The 15,755-nt window shown below is 40.4% G+C and overlaps 2 gene segments (V, D, J or C); both read left to right on the top strand.

Moving 5' to 3' along the window:
• Positions 1-2,362: 2,362 nt before the first annotated feature.
• On the top strand, positions 2,363-4,383 carry LOC118936386. The segment is given in 2 exon segments: positions 2,363-2,559; positions 3,908-4,383. Coding segments are annotated over 2 exon segments (333 nt in total).
• An 8,184-nt stretch (positions 4,384-12,567) lies between these two features.
• On the top strand, positions 12,568-14,335 carry LOC118942902. The segment is given in 2 exon segments: positions 12,568-12,974; positions 13,827-14,335. Coding segments are annotated over 2 exon segments (396 nt in total).
• The last annotated feature ends 1,420 nt before the right edge of the window (positions 14,336-15,755 follow it).

Below are 15,755 nucleotides of genomic sequence, written 5' to 3'. Positions count from 1 at the left end.
GATGTGAGGAGAGAATTAACAGCGATGGCAAAGACTTGGATGCTACATTTTCGATTGACAGTGCATATATTTGTTAGTAAGTTAGCTATACAAACATGTTAAAACCGTACACCTCTGAGAACAAGTTCTCTTGACCAGTTTACAGCTCATTATGCTACTTAGATAGTTAAATCAAGGGCGAGGTGGTGTGAGAGAAATATCTGTAGGAGCTCAGCCATCCACAGACACGCGTGCAACTGACTAGAAACATTTTCACACTGAAAAGTTTTACATGACTTCACAATCACAACAATTAAGAGCTACTTCACACTGGGAATATTTTTACATTACATCCTGTTGCTAAAAGCAAAGCAAGAAACAGATCATGACCCAAGTTGAGTGACACAGAGCACCTGCTCCCTCTAATAAGAAGAAACACAAACATCACAAGTCCACTACAGGTTACCTTCACTGATTCAACTGCACCCAACTCCTTTCTGCCCCAACCTGAAATCAGAAATGGATCTGCCAAAAGGCAAGGGTCCACATCATCAGAAATGTCACTCCTATTGGTCCAGATTTCTCTTTATCATGTCTGACACCATTCTTCCTCAACACACATCTTCCCACATCTTCTCCTTCTTCCTCGCTGTCCACAATCATATCTATCTGTTCACCAAGCTCCTGCCTCTCCATCAGCTACATTGCTTACAGAGCACTGATGGTGTTTCTCCAAGAGCCAACTTCTGTTCCTGACCTCTCCCTGCTTCCTTCACCTTCCCACAACCTCCATTCACTGGAGAGATCTGTGTGAGCAGCAGCATTTTAAAGGTTGAGGCTGATTGTTCAGCCAATCAGGGTCTTAAGTGGTTAACAAGCCTGAGATCGGCTCAATTAAAGGCCTGGGAACGTGCTGAAAGGATCTAGCCAGGTGTGGCAGGAGAGCCGTTTTGCCTTGACATAACCACAGGACGTTTTAAAGGGTTATAATAACGTTAGATAATCTCAATAAATATTGTTGAATCTTTGCTAGAAATTCAATACCTGACTGAGGTACTTCAGGGAGGGAGACACAACAGATATGCCTCCATGTAATTAATGATAGATAATACTGTATGTCTGTTTGAGCCCAGCAGCTTGTTTCATTCACAGATCCAGCATCATTTCTCAATCACAGATGTAACAGCCAGTAACCTGCTCATTAAAATAGTTAATATAATGCTAGATGATCACATCACATGTTTGGTTGTGAGGTTCATATGGGGATTTGATTTAGGAGGCTGATGCTGATGAAACACCACCTTCTTTTTATTTACGTCTCTACATCTTGTTTTGCATATTGGACTGGTATTGTGAGTATTTCAGAACTTCAAATAACTTTTGAAGGTGCACTACATTGATGATGATGATGATGATGATGGGGAACATGTGATTAGAATGATGCTTTCTAAACATATTCAAAGTTGACTTCACTAACCAGTGTTCCATGTCACTGTCTCTTGTATGACAGAACCTCAGGTTGTTATTATGGGTCATAATCATGTTATATGATCTCAGTAAATATAGTTCAATCTTAACTTGTAATGCACTACCCAATACAGGGGCCTAACAGAGACTGGGATACTTATTCTGAAATTATGTGAGACATTATTACTTCACATAGATGGAGTCTATTCAATATATTGTCTGAAATGTTAATAAAAGGTTTGTTAGCCACAGCAAAAGGGAAGGCATATTTATGTAGTCTGGACAAATGGGTGTTGTCAGTTCAGGAATGATTTAACATGAAGGTGGATAAGTTGACATTATAGTCAGCATCACTGATATATTTATCTCAGTGTATTTTAGTTCAGTCAGAGTTCCATGTCACTGTCTCTTCCCCCTCAGCACCTGCAGTAGGTCCCAGCTGTATCAGTACAGTCACTGTGCAGTCTGACTGAGGGAGGTTTTTGTATGACTCTGTATCACTGTGTGAACACTCCACCACTGTGTGCACTCTGACAGTACTAATCTCCTGCATCTTCAGCCTGGACTCCACTGATGGTCAGAGTGAAGTCACTCCCAGATCCACTGCCACTGAATCTAGATGGAGTCCCAGACTGAAGTGTTGTAGCATAGTAAATAAGGAGTTGAGGAGCTCCTCCAGGTTTCTGTTGGTACCAGGCTACACAAGGGGGACTACAAGCAGGAGGATTGTTAAATCTACATCTTAAAATGACTGCGTCTCCAGTCTGGAATGCTTTCATTTCAGGAGTCTGAGTCACAGTGATCTGTCCTCACAGCCCAGATCTGCCATTATCAACTGCGACCCTGGAGCAATTAGGGTTAAGTGCCTTGCTAAAGGGAACATCGACAGATGTTTCACCTTGTCGACCCAGATATTTGAACTAGTGACCTTTCAGTTACTGGCCCAACACTCTAACCGCTAGCTACCTGCTGCCCCTTTTACAACATCAAACAGCAACTGTTTTATCTGATAACTAATGTATGGTAACTTTTATGTCACACCACCATTATATTATTATTCTGATGATGATCAGATATAATGAACTGTCTGTTCACTCATGCTCGGTCTCTCATGTAAGTTCCTCTAATCAGTTAGTGAACACTTCTCTAAACTAAAGCTAGTAGGATTTAAATTGTAGTGTTATACTAGCAACACTGATCTGATGCTGGACTGTACTTCCAGACTAGGAGAACCTGATACACAGAGGAAGGAAAAATACTGCTATCTGGATTTAAGATACAATTCATATTTGTATTATCTAGAAACAGCTAATATGAAGTGTTTGTTCTACCTGGAAGATGTTAAAGTGTATCTGTGTTGATATGATTCTGTATGAGTGATCTTCACTGTAACAGCTGCAGCATCACAAGTAAGTAAACACAAAATTAACTGTTTTATACAGTTAATATGTCGCGTTTCAATTTCTCTATACATTTAGCCTCGATATTGAGGATTTTGTAACTCACTTTATCTCCATGATTTTGGGGGAAATATTCAAGGCCATTTTTTTCAAGGCCATTTTATTAAATTTAATCAATTTTGACCTGAATTTAAACAATGAGTGATTACTCTACATTTTAGATTCTAGTGTATGAATAAACATACTACACCATAGTAGAGTTCTACCATAGTAGAGTTCTACCACAGTAGAGTTAGATATTTGAACCACAGTCTAAAGAAATTCAGCTTCCCCAATGGTCAGGAGGTTTTTGTACCAGCAGTGTTAGTGACTTGACCAGACTTGATGTTGGACGTAAGTAACAAGCTCTTTTGATAAGTCTTTCAGACTACATTTTGGGATATTTACTTTCCTAAACTCTGTCTCTATTGACATATTTACATTTGAGATATTTTAGATGCTTTTCAAATTACTTTTGACTGAGCCTTTCTTTCAAATAATATTCTATATCATCGACATGCTAAATTGTAGGTTTATTTGTCTTTCTGATTTGTAAGATTGTGGACTAGAACTCCTAATTCTGGTATTATAACTAATATATAGTATAGGATAAAGTAGGCATCACTGTTGCATTGTGTTCATGGTAGACTTCACTGTTAGTGTGAAGACAAAGGATCTCAGTTATGGTTGTAACTAACTTCATAATCCAACATGTTTGATATGTGATGTAAATACTATGAATATGAGTCAGATCCATTCCTAAACAATATCTGTATAACATGTATAACTGACACCATATGACTAGTAACTCTAGTTATTTAACCACTTTATACTTGTTTGGTTCATAAATCTGCTTTGTATCCTATTACTTCAGTGTTTTCTCCACATCTTTTAAACTATCTAACTTCTACATTCATATTTAGAGGGCATTTCCAATTCACTTTATTTGGTTGTGGACCTTAATGGAGATAATCTCTTAGTGTTGCTGTAGTTACTTAGTTGATGTGTTCTGTTTGTTCCAGGTAACAGTGCCCCCACCCTCACCGTCCTGCCCCCCTCTAGTGAGGAGCTGTCCAGTACAACAACAGCCACACTGACGTGTCTGGCCAACAAGGGCTTCCCCTCAGACTGGACCATAAGATGGAAAGTGGACGGGACCAGCCAGAAGCAGGAGACCAGTTCTAGGGTCCTGGAGAAGGATGGCCTGTACAGCTGGAGCAGCACCCTGACTCTCACTGGCCTGGAGTGGACCAAGGCAGGAGAGGTGACCTGTGAAGCCCAGCAGAAATCCCAGACTTCAGTCACCAAGACCCTGAGGAGGGCTGACTGTTCTGGGTAGGACCCCTCAGTCACACACCCCTGTGGAGGGAGGCTGCTGGTTCCTCTGCTTTGACTCTGTTCTGAGATCAGATATTCTATGTCTTGTTGATCACTGACATGCAGACTAACAGGGGGCTTTGCTTGAGTTCATGTGTCAATCCACTCTGTAGACTGAGGTTGTATCAGTGGTAGATGTGATGTGTTCTGTTTTATTACTATTAGATACTGTAGGAATATTTGCTTTGATAAATACATGAAAATAAAGATTTTCCTTTGGAACACATTTTTTATTTTCTCTTTCAATAATTAGACTTTGGTCTTAAATGTTGAATGGTATAGACATAGAAATAAAGCCTGATTCACAGTTTATTTTAAACCTACCAGTCCTCTATGTCATTACTTAGGTATTTATGTTCTCACTTGAAACCCCATTGTCATCAACCAGTAGTTAATATTAAAACAAGAATAACAACAGGAGAGGTCTAGATACAATGCTAACAGATTAACAGGAGAGGTCTAGATACTACAATGTTAACAGATTAACAGGATATGTCTGGATACTACACCGTTAACAGGAGAGGTGTAGATACTACAATGTTAACAGGAGAGGTGTAGATACTACAATGCTAACAGGAGAGGTGTAGATACTACAATGTTAACAGATTAACAGGAGAGGTCTAGATACTACAAAGTTGACAGATTAATAGGAGAGTTCTAGAAAATACAATGTTAACAGATTAACAGGAGAGTTCTAGATAATACAATGTTAACAGATTAACAGGAGAGGTCTAGATACTACAATGTTAACAGATTAACAGGAGAGGTCTAGATACTACAATGTTAACAGGTTAACAGATGAGGTCTAGATACTACAATGTTAACAGATTAACAGGAGAGGTCTAGATACTACAATGTTAACAGATTAACAGGAGAGTTCTAGATAATACAATGTTAACATATTAACAGGAGAGGTCTAGATAATACAATGTTAACAGATTAACAGGAGAGGTCTAGATACTACAATGTTAACAGGTTAACAGGAGAGGTCTAGATACTACAATGTTAACAGATTAACAGGAGAGGTCTAGATAATACAATGTTAACAGATTAACAGGAGAGGTCTAGATAATACAATGTTAACAGATTAACAGGAGAGGTCTAGATACTACAATGTTAACAGATTAACAGGAGAGGTCTAGACACACGTACTAGTTGGTACTCCTTATTCATCTTTCTTGGAAAGTTTTTTAACCTGCTTGATTTATAGACTTAGTCTCATGCTATTGAACATTTGTTCGATATGTCGGACTCTCACCAATGTGATCATTCCTGTATTTTGCTTAATTGCAATACATTTAATATTATGTGGACAAATGTATCACATCTTCAAGATATAGTCTTCTCTACCTCCAACCCCCTGGGAACAGAGTGAACATCTGGTGACAGCGCTGCTCTATTCTGGAACAAGCAGAACCACCCAACCCTGTCTATGTAAATCTCAGTTTCACTCCCACAGCGACCAGTCTAGCAGATGAACAGTTTCACTGTCTGAAATACCCTGGACTGGGCCAGATGTGAGGGAGTGACTGGTTGTAACCTCTATGGTGGATGCAGGAAGGGAGACATAACAGATATGCCAACATGTAATGAATGACAGATATAATGGGTATTATACTTCATGATGATAGTTTACCATGTGTCTCATGTTGAATCCAGCGTCAGGTCTCATTCACAGAGCTAACAGTCCGTAACCTACTCATGAAAAAAGTTAATATGCTGCTGTTGATGATCACATCCATTGGATTTCCACAGCTGCTTGTAAGGTGTATTTGTGGATTTTTTGAGGGCTTGGGAGCCTGAAGCGATTGTAACTTTCAAGTAATATTAAATTACGTGAATAAAAAGGGCATAAATACAATGGTATTATTGGTTATTGGTTGTTTTTTAGTAAGACAAAACTATAATGAAAAATTGAAATTTTTAAAAGTCATATATCATGTAACTTCTGAACATATAACACTTTATCTGTTTATTAGTGTTATGGTAATATGCTATGGTAACATATTGATATCCATGGAAACCAGTCAGTTTCCACCTTCCAGTGATCATTGGCACGGCCAGCCCGCTCATTAGGCAGGATTAGGTGGCCACCTATGGCGTTAGATTGACGAGGGCGGCATTTTCTGAGCTAAACTGACCAAGACACACATACAGCAACACATAAAAGCTCCCATAATTCTGCCTAAAAACAATGATAATTTCTCTCAGCCAGTGGCATATGGGCTTTTTAGGTGAGTGCTGATGCAGCCCTATGATAAGCAGTGCCCACTTTGACAAAGGCAGGGGCGCAAAACATTTTGTTTATGCATTCCCAGTGCGCCTCTCCAGGGTGCTGTTGGAGAGACACATCGCTGCGGCGTTCCACCAACGTTCCGTCGAAAATAATCATGTAACATAAATCATGTCGGGGATATAGGATATGGTAGAAAGAGTATGTGGATTTTCTGTCACCTACAGGACAGAGATAAAATGTAAAAAAGTGTAATGAGATTGTCACGAACCGGCTAAAAGCCCGTAACAAAGGGAGACAACGTGGAGATAAGGAGTAATAAAATATATATTTATTAACTAAAGCAACTAAGGAAAATATACAATGATGTGTGTAATCAGTAGTGTGAGTGAGTGTTTTGCATGCATGAATGTGATAATGCAGGGTGTTGAAAGGTGCCAAAGCAAACAACAAAAGGCCACCAAGAACCACAACACAATCTACAAATGTGTCTGCATGGAGAGAGTCTACCCCATGAATGGGGAAGTGGTGTATTTATCCTGGGAAACACCTGGTGCCCAGGTGTTTCCCATGTAGCTGACGACCCTCTCAACTCCGCCCACCGGCATCCTAATAAGGAAACAAAAACAAAGACAGAATACGGCAGACAGAGTGGGAGGGTCGTCACAAGATGGACACTTACATTATGCAGGTTTCTCTGATCAATTCCTCTATTTATTTCACCTTTATTTAACCAGGTAGGCCAGTTGAGAACAAGTTCTCATTTACAACTGCGACCTGGCCAAGATGAAGCAAAGCAGTGCGACAAAAACAACAACACAGACTTACACATAAACAATCGTACAGTAAATAACACAAAAGAAAAGGAAAATTGAAAAATCTATGTACAGTCTGTGCAAATGCAGAAGAGTAGGGAGGTAAGCAATAAATAGGCCCGAGAGGCAAAAATAATTACAATTTAGCATTAATACTGGAGAGATAGATGTGCAGATGATGATGTGCAAGAATAGATACTGGGGTGCAAAAGAGCAAGAGGGTAAGTAATAAAATGGGGATGAGGTAGTTGGATGGGCTATTTACAGATGGGCTATGTACAGGTGCAGTGATCTGTGAGCTGCTCTGACAGCTGGTGCTTAAAGTTAGAGAGGGAGATAAAAGACTCCATCTACAGATATTTTTTCAATTAGCTCCAGTCATTGGCAGCAGAGAACTGGAAGGAAAGGCGACTTTGGGGATGACCAGTGAGATATACCTGTTGGAGTGCGTGCTACGGGTGGGTGTTGTTATGGTGACCAGTGAGCTGAGATAAGGCAGAGCTTTACCTAGCTAAGACTTGTAGATGACCTGGAGCCAGTGGGTCTGGCGACAAATATGTAGCGAGGGCCAGCCGACGAGAGCATTCAGGTCGCGGTTATGGGTGGTATATGGGGCTTTGGTGACATAATGGATGACACTGTGAAAGACTGCATCCAGTTTTCTGAGTAGTGTTGGAAGCTATTTTGTAAATGACATTGCTGAAGCTGAGGATCGGTAGGATAGTCAGTTTGGCAGTGTGCGTGAAGGAGGCTTTGTTGTGAAATAGGAAGCCGATTCTGGATTTAATTTTGGATTGGAGATGTTTAATATGAGTCTGGAAGGAGAGTTTACAGTCCAGCCTTGCACCTAGGTATTTGTAGTTGTCCACATATTCTAATTCAGAACTGTCCAGAGTAGTGATGCTAGTCGCACGGGCGGGTGTGGGCAGCAATGGGTTGAAGAGCACACATTTAGTTTTATGAGCTTTTAAGAGCAGTTGGAGGCCACGGAAGGAGTGTTGTATGGAATTGAAGCTTGTTTGGAGGTTTGTTCACACAGTGTCCAAATAAGGGCCAGCTGTATACAGAATGGTGTCATCTGCGTAGAGGTGGATCAAGGAATCACCCGCAGCAAGAGCGACATCTTTGATATATACAGAGAAAAGAGTCGGCCCGAGAATTGAACCCTGTAGCTGACCCCATAGAGACTGCCAGAGGTCCGGACAACAGGCCTTCCGATTTGACACACTGAACTCTATCTGAGAAGTAGTTGGTGAACCAGGAGAGGCAGTCATTTGAGAAACCAAGGCTGTTGAGTCTGCCAATAAGAATATTTGAATGTATTGACAGAGTCGAAAGCCTTGGCCAGGTCGATGAAGACGGCTGCACAGTACTGTCTTTTATCGATGGCGGTTATGATATCGTTTAGTACCTTGAGCGTGGCTGAGGTGCACCCGTGACCAGCTCGGAAACCGGATTGCACAGTGGAGAAGGTACGGTGGGATTCGAAATGGTCAGTGATCTGTTTGTTAACTTGGCATTCAAAGACTTAAATGCTGCTGACTGACTTCATTTAAAAATATATAAATATATATATTTTTAAATGTACTATGTAGGCAAGTCAGTTAAGAACAAATCATTTTTTACTATGACTCCCAATCACTGCTGTTTGTGATTCAGCCCGGGATCGAACCAGCATCTGTAATGACGCCTCTAGCATTGAGATGCAGTGCCTTAGACTGCTGCGCCACTCAGTAGCCCAACTTATCTAAAAGGGAGATCTCCAGAGCTGGCTGCTCTCTGGAACTACCATAGTGGTGTCTGACTGAGGGAGGTTTTGTACGACTCTGTATCACTGTGTGAACACCCAGACACTGTTGGGGTAGTGTGCACTCTGACAGTAGTAATCTCCTGCATCTTCAGCCTGGACTCCACTGATGGTCAGAGTGAAGTCACTCCCAGATCCACTGCCACTGAATCTAGATGGAGTCCCAGACTGAAGTGTTGTAGCATGGTAAATAAGGAGTTTAGGAGCTCCTCCAGGTTTATGTTGGTACCAGGCTAGAAGGTTAGTGTTGTAAACATCACTGCTGGTTTTACAGTTCAGAGAGACTGTCTGTTCTGGGAGAACAACTTTCACTACCGGAGTCTGTGTCACAACGTACTGTCCTCTGGATTCTGAAAAATATTGTAAAACATTTATAGGAATGGAATGTTACATATAGTAATGAATAGTTCTGAATAGAAATATTAACATTGATATACTGTACATGTAAACACTGTAGATTTAATTCATTTTCAACAATACATTCTGAAAATTGTAACCTTGTATGTAGAAGACAAGTGTCCAGATGAAGATGGTGATAAAAGTCATGGTTGTTGTGGGTTCTGTTGTCATGAAGAACAGCTCTCAGTCATGAAGTGTTCAACTCACAGGGATATAAATGCTCTTAGAGCAGCAGGACAGATGCATTATGCAAATTAATGTTTCAAATCTATTTCAGGTTCCAAGTAGGTTCCCATCAGAATACATTTTGAGATTTATTTTATAATAATTAGGTGGGTAATTAAATTTGTCTTATTTCACACAGTTTTATGCCCAAGTGTGAATTGGAATTCCCCTGAGACATCCTCGGAGAGTGGGGTCAAGGCCAGGGTCTGCCGTTGCCAACACATTTAGTTTTATGAGCTTTTAAGAGCAGTTGGAGGCCACGGAAGGAGTGTTGTATGGAATTGAAGCTTGTTTGGAGGTTTGTTCACACAGTGTCCAAATAAGGGCCAGCTGTATACAGAATGGTGTCATCTGCGTAGAGGTGGATCAAGGAATCACCCGCAGCAAGAGCGACATCTTTGATATATACAGAGAAAAGAGTCGGCCCGAGAATTGAACCCTGTAGCTGACCCCATAGAGACTGCCAGAGGTCCGGACAACAGGCCTTCCGATTTGACACACTGAACTCTATCTGAGAAGTAGTTGGTGAACCAGGAGAGGCAGTCATTTGAGAAACCAAGGCTGTTGAGTCTGCCAATAAGAATATTTGAATGTATTGACAGAGTCGAAAGCCTTGGCCAGGTCGATGAAGACGGCTGCACAGTACTGTCTTTTATCGATGGCGGTTATGATATCGTTTAGTACCTTGAGCGTGGCTGAGGTGCACCCGTGACCAGCTCGGAAACCGGATTGCACAGTGGAGAAGGTACGGTGGGATTCGAAATGGTCAGTGATCTGTTTGTTAACTTGGCATTCAAAGACTTAAATGCTGCTGACTGACTTCATTTAAAAATATATAAATATATATATTTTTAAATGTACTATGTAGGCAAGTCAGTTAAGAACAAATCATTTTTTACTATGACTCCCAATCACTGCTGTTTGTGATTCAGCCCGGGATCGAACCAGCATCTGTAATGACGCCTCTAGCATTGAGATGCAGTGCCTTAGACTGCTGCGCCACTCAGTAGCCCAACTTATCTAAAAGGGAGATCTCCAGAGCTGGCTGCTCTCTGGAACTACCATAGTGGTGTCTGACTGAGGGAGGTTTTGTACGACTCTGTATCACTGTGTGAACACCCAGACACTGTTGGGGTAGTGTGCACTCTGACAGTAGTAATCTCCTGCATCTTCAGCCTGGACTCCACTGATGGTCAGAGTGAAGTCACTCCCAGATCCACTGCCACTGAATCTAGATGGAGTCCCAGACTGAAGTGTTGTAGCATGGTAAATAAGGAGTTTAGGAGCTCCTCCAGGTTTATGTTGGTACCAGGCTAGAAGGTTAGTGTTGTAAACATCACTGCTGGTTTTACAGTTCAGAGAGACTGTCTGTTCTGGGAGAACAACTTTCACTACCGGAGTCTGTGTCACAACGTACTGTCCTCTGGATTCTGAAAAATATTGTAAAACATTTATAGGAATGGAATGTTACATATAGTAATGAATAGTTCTGAATAGAAATATTAACATTGATATAATGTACATGTAAACACTGTAGATTTAATTCATTTTCAACAATACATTCTGAAAATTGTAACCTTGTATGTAGAAGACAAGTGTCCAGATGAAGATGGTGATAAAAGTCATGGTTGTTGTGGGTTCTGTTGTCATGAAGAACAGCTCTCAGTCATGAAGTGTTCAACTCACAGGGATATAAATGCTCTTAGAGCAGCAGGACAGATGCATTATGCAAATTAATGTTTCAAATCTATTTCAGGTTCCAAGTAGGTTCCCATCAGAATACATTTTGAGATTTATTTTATAATAATTAGGTGGGTAATTAAATTTGTCTTATTTCACACAGTTTTATGCCCAAGTGTGAATTGGAATTCCCCTGAGACATCCTCGGAGAGTGGGGTCAAGGCCAGGGTCTGCCGTTGCCAACGGCGACCCTGGAGCAATTAGGGTTAAGTGCCTTGCTCAAGGTCACATCAGCATATTTTTCACCTTGTCGACCCAGATATTTGAACTAGTGACCTTTCAGTTACTGGCCCAACACTCTAACCGCTAGCTACCTGCTGCCCCTTTTACAACATCAAACAGCAACTGTTTTATCTGATAACTAATGTATGGTAACTTTTATGTCACACCACCATTATATTTTGTTCTGATGATGATCAGATGTAATGAACTGTCTGTTCACTCATGCTCGGTCTCTCATGTAAGTTCCTCTAATCAGTTAGTGAACACTTCTCTAAACTAAAGCTGGTAGGATTCCTCTAGTTGTGTTATCTGTCCTCTGTGACTTTACCACCACTGTTAAATCTGAGATCAACATGTTTAATAAAGGAATATACAACATGGATCACTATCACTACTGCTGCTGCTGTTGTCTTTCATATGGACAATATGGAGGAATACTAGCAACACTGATCTAATGCTGGACTGTACCTCCAGACTAGAAGAACACCTGATACACAGAGGAAGGAAAAATGACTCATATCTGGATTTAAGATACAATTCATATTTGTATTATCTAGAAACAGCTAATATGAAGTGTTTGTTCTACCTGGAAGATGTTAAAGTGTTTCTGTGTTGATTATGATTCTGTATACGTGATCTTCACTGTAACAGCTGCAGCATCACAACACAGAGGTTTTTGTACCAGCAGTAATAGTGATTGTATCACTGTGGTGGACTTTTGGTAGCGGCACCAGACTTGATGTTGGAAGTAAGTAAAGTCCAAATTATTTATTCCAAACTATTTATTCAACTTTTGATGTTGTGTTTCAATTTCTCTATACATTTTGACTTGATATTGAGGATTTTTCAAATGAACTTTTTTAGATGATTTATACAAAATACACAAGGCCTACACATACTATGGCCACTTTTAATATGAATGTTATTACATCTAATCAAATCTGACCTGCCTTTAAACTATGAAACTGATTTGCCTACATTTTAGATTAGTTGTATGAATAAACATGCTGCACCTACAGTAGTAGGAGATGTACAAGAAAAAGTCAGGTTTGGTCCATGTTAAGGAAATCAACATGAAAAACACTTTATTTCTAATTGAGTAGAATAATTCATTTCTGAAATGTATTCATACTATAGTAGAGTTAATTATTTGAACCACAGTCTAATGAAATGAAGAGTGCCAAACATGCAGGAGGTTGTTGTACCAGCAGTAATAGGGATTGTATCACTGTGGTACACTTTTGGTAGCGGCACCAGACTAGATGTTGGAAGTAAGTAACACGCTCTTTGATATTTCTTTCTGATTCTTTTTGGGGGTATTTTACTCTGTGAAACTTCGTCTATATGAATATATTGCGATTTTTCATATTTTCCTTCCTAAAAAAATATATTTTTTGTATTACTTTTGACAAAGCCTTCTTTCAAATGAAATGTTATTTAAATAACATGTTCAAATGTAGGTGTTTATTTAAATGTGTGGTTTGATGGATTGCAGAGGAGAGTTCCAGTATGATAACTATTTAATAATATGGAATATAGTTGTTGCATTGTGTATTACTGTTTGTGTGCGATTCATTATTTATATTTTTATTATCTTTAACTCAAATATTTTTGGTTAAATGTAGATTTTGAATGAGCCTTCTTTCAAATAAATATTTATTGACTCAAAATGATAAATTGTAGGTTTATTTGAATGTCTGATTTGTAAAATTGCATAATATTACACCTAATTGTGGTATAAAAACGAATAGTATTGTATATAGTATTCATCATTGTTGCGTTGTATTCATGGTAGACTTCACTGTTAGTGTGAAGACAAAGACAAAGAATATGAGTAGGTTGTTCTGATCAGATCCATTCCTAAACAATATCTGTATAACATGTATAACTGACACCATATGACTAGTAACTCTAGTTATTTAACCACTTTATACTTGTTTGGTTCATAAATCTGCTTTGTATCCTATTACTTTAGTGTTTTCTCCACATCTTTTAAACTATCTAACTTCTACATTCATATTTAGAGGGCATTTCCAATTCACTTTATTTGGTTGTGGACCTTAATGGAGATAATCTCTTAGTGTTGCTGTAGTTACTTAGTTGATGTATTCTGTTTGTTCCAGGTAACAGTGCCCCCACCCTCACCGTCCTGCCCCCCTCTAGTGAGGAGCTGTCCAGTACAACAACAGCCACACTGACGTGTCTGGCCAACAAGGGCTTCCCCTCAGACTGGACCATAAGATGGAAAGTGGACGGGACCAGCCAGAAGCAGGAGACCAGTTCTAGGGTCCTGGAGAAGGATGGCCTGTACAGCTGGAGCAGCACCCTGACTCTCACTGGCCTGGAGTGGACCAAGGCAGGAGAGGTGACCTGTGAAGCTCAGCAGAATTCCCAGACTTCAGTCACCAAGACCTTGAGGAGGGCTGACTGTTAGGCCCCCTAGTCACACACCCCTGTGGAGAGAGGCTGCTGGTTCCTCTGCTTTGACTCATGTGTCAGTCCTCTCTGTGGACTGAGATTGAATCGGTATTAGATTTGATGAGTTCTGTTTTGTTACTATTAGATACTGTAGGAATGTTTGCTTTGATGCTTTGATGAATAGATGAAAATAAAGATTTCCCTTAGGAACACATATTTCTGTTGTCTCTTTTAATAATTAGACTTTGGTCTTAAATGTTGTTGAATGGTATAGAATACAGTAATCAAGCCTGATTCACAGTTTCCTTTAAAACTATCAGGCCTGAATGTCATTGCTTAGTTATTTATGTTCTCACTTGAAACCACATCATCTTCAACCAGCAAATCAAATCAAAACAAATGTTACTAATCACATGCGCCGAATACAACAGATGTAGACCTTACAGAGAAATGCTTACTTACGAGAGCCCTAACCAAAAACACAGCTTTAAAAGTACGGATAAGAGATAAAAGTAACAAGTAATTAAAGAGCAGCAGTAAAATAACAATAGTTAGACTATATACAGGGGGGAACCGATACAGAGTCAATGTGCGGTGGCACCGGTTAGTTGAGGTAGTATGTACATGTAGGTAGAGTTATTAAAGTGACTATGCATAGATGACAACAGAGAGTAGCGGTGGTGTGAAGAGGGGGAGAGGGGGGGAATGCAAATTGTCTGGGTAGCCATTTGACTAGATGTTCAGGAGTCTTATGGCTTGGGGGTAGAAGCTGTTAAGAAGCCTCTTGGACCTAGACGTGGCGCTCCGGTACTGCGTGCCATGCTGTAGCAGAGAGAACAGTCTATGACTAGGGTGGTGTTTAGTCCCATAGTCCTTAGCTTATTGATGAGCTTTGAGGGCACTATGGTGTTGAAAGCTGAGCTGTAGTCAATTAATAGAATTCTCACATAGGTGTTCCTTTTGTCCAGGTGGGAAAGGGCAGTGTGGAGAGCAATAGCGATTGTATCATCTGTGGATCTGTTGGGGCGGTATGCAAATTGGAGTGGGTTCAGGGTTGCTGGGATGATGTTGTAGATGTGAGCCATGACCAGCCTTTCAAAGCACTTCATGGCTACAGACGTGAGTGCTACGGGTTGGTAGGCAGGTTACCTTAGTGTTCTTGGGCACAGTCACTATGGTGGTCTGCTTGAAACATGTTGGTATTACAGACTCAGACAGGGAGAGGTTGAAAGTGTCAGTGAAGAGACTTGCCAGTTGGTCAGTGCATGCTCGCAGTACACGTCCTGGTAATCCGTCTGGCCCTGCAGCCTTAAAAATGTTGACCTGTTTAAAGGTCTTACTGACATCGGCTGCAGAGAGCATGATCACACAGCCTTCCATGACAGTTGGTGCTCTCATGCATGTTTCAATGTTATTTGCCTCGAAGCGAGCATAGAAGTTATTTAGCTCATCTGGTAGGCTCGTGTCACTGTGCAGCTCTCGGCTGTGCTTCCGTTTGTAGTTTGTAATGGTTTGCAAGTTATGCCACATCCGTCTAGCGTCAGAGCCAGAGTAGTACAATTCGATCTTAGTCCTGTATTGACGCTTTGCCTGTTTGATGGTTTGTCAGATGGCATAGCAGGATTTCTTATAAG

The sequence above is a fragment of the Oncorhynchus mykiss genome, chromosome 21, assembly GCF_013265735.2.
Source record: "Oncorhynchus mykiss isolate Arlee chromosome 21, USDA_OmykA_1.1, whole genome shotgun sequence".
NCBI classification, from domain to species: Eukaryota; Metazoa; Chordata; class Actinopteri; order Salmoniformes; family Salmonidae; genus Oncorhynchus; species Oncorhynchus mykiss.
This window is presented reverse-complemented; position numbering and strand designations above follow the sequence as displayed.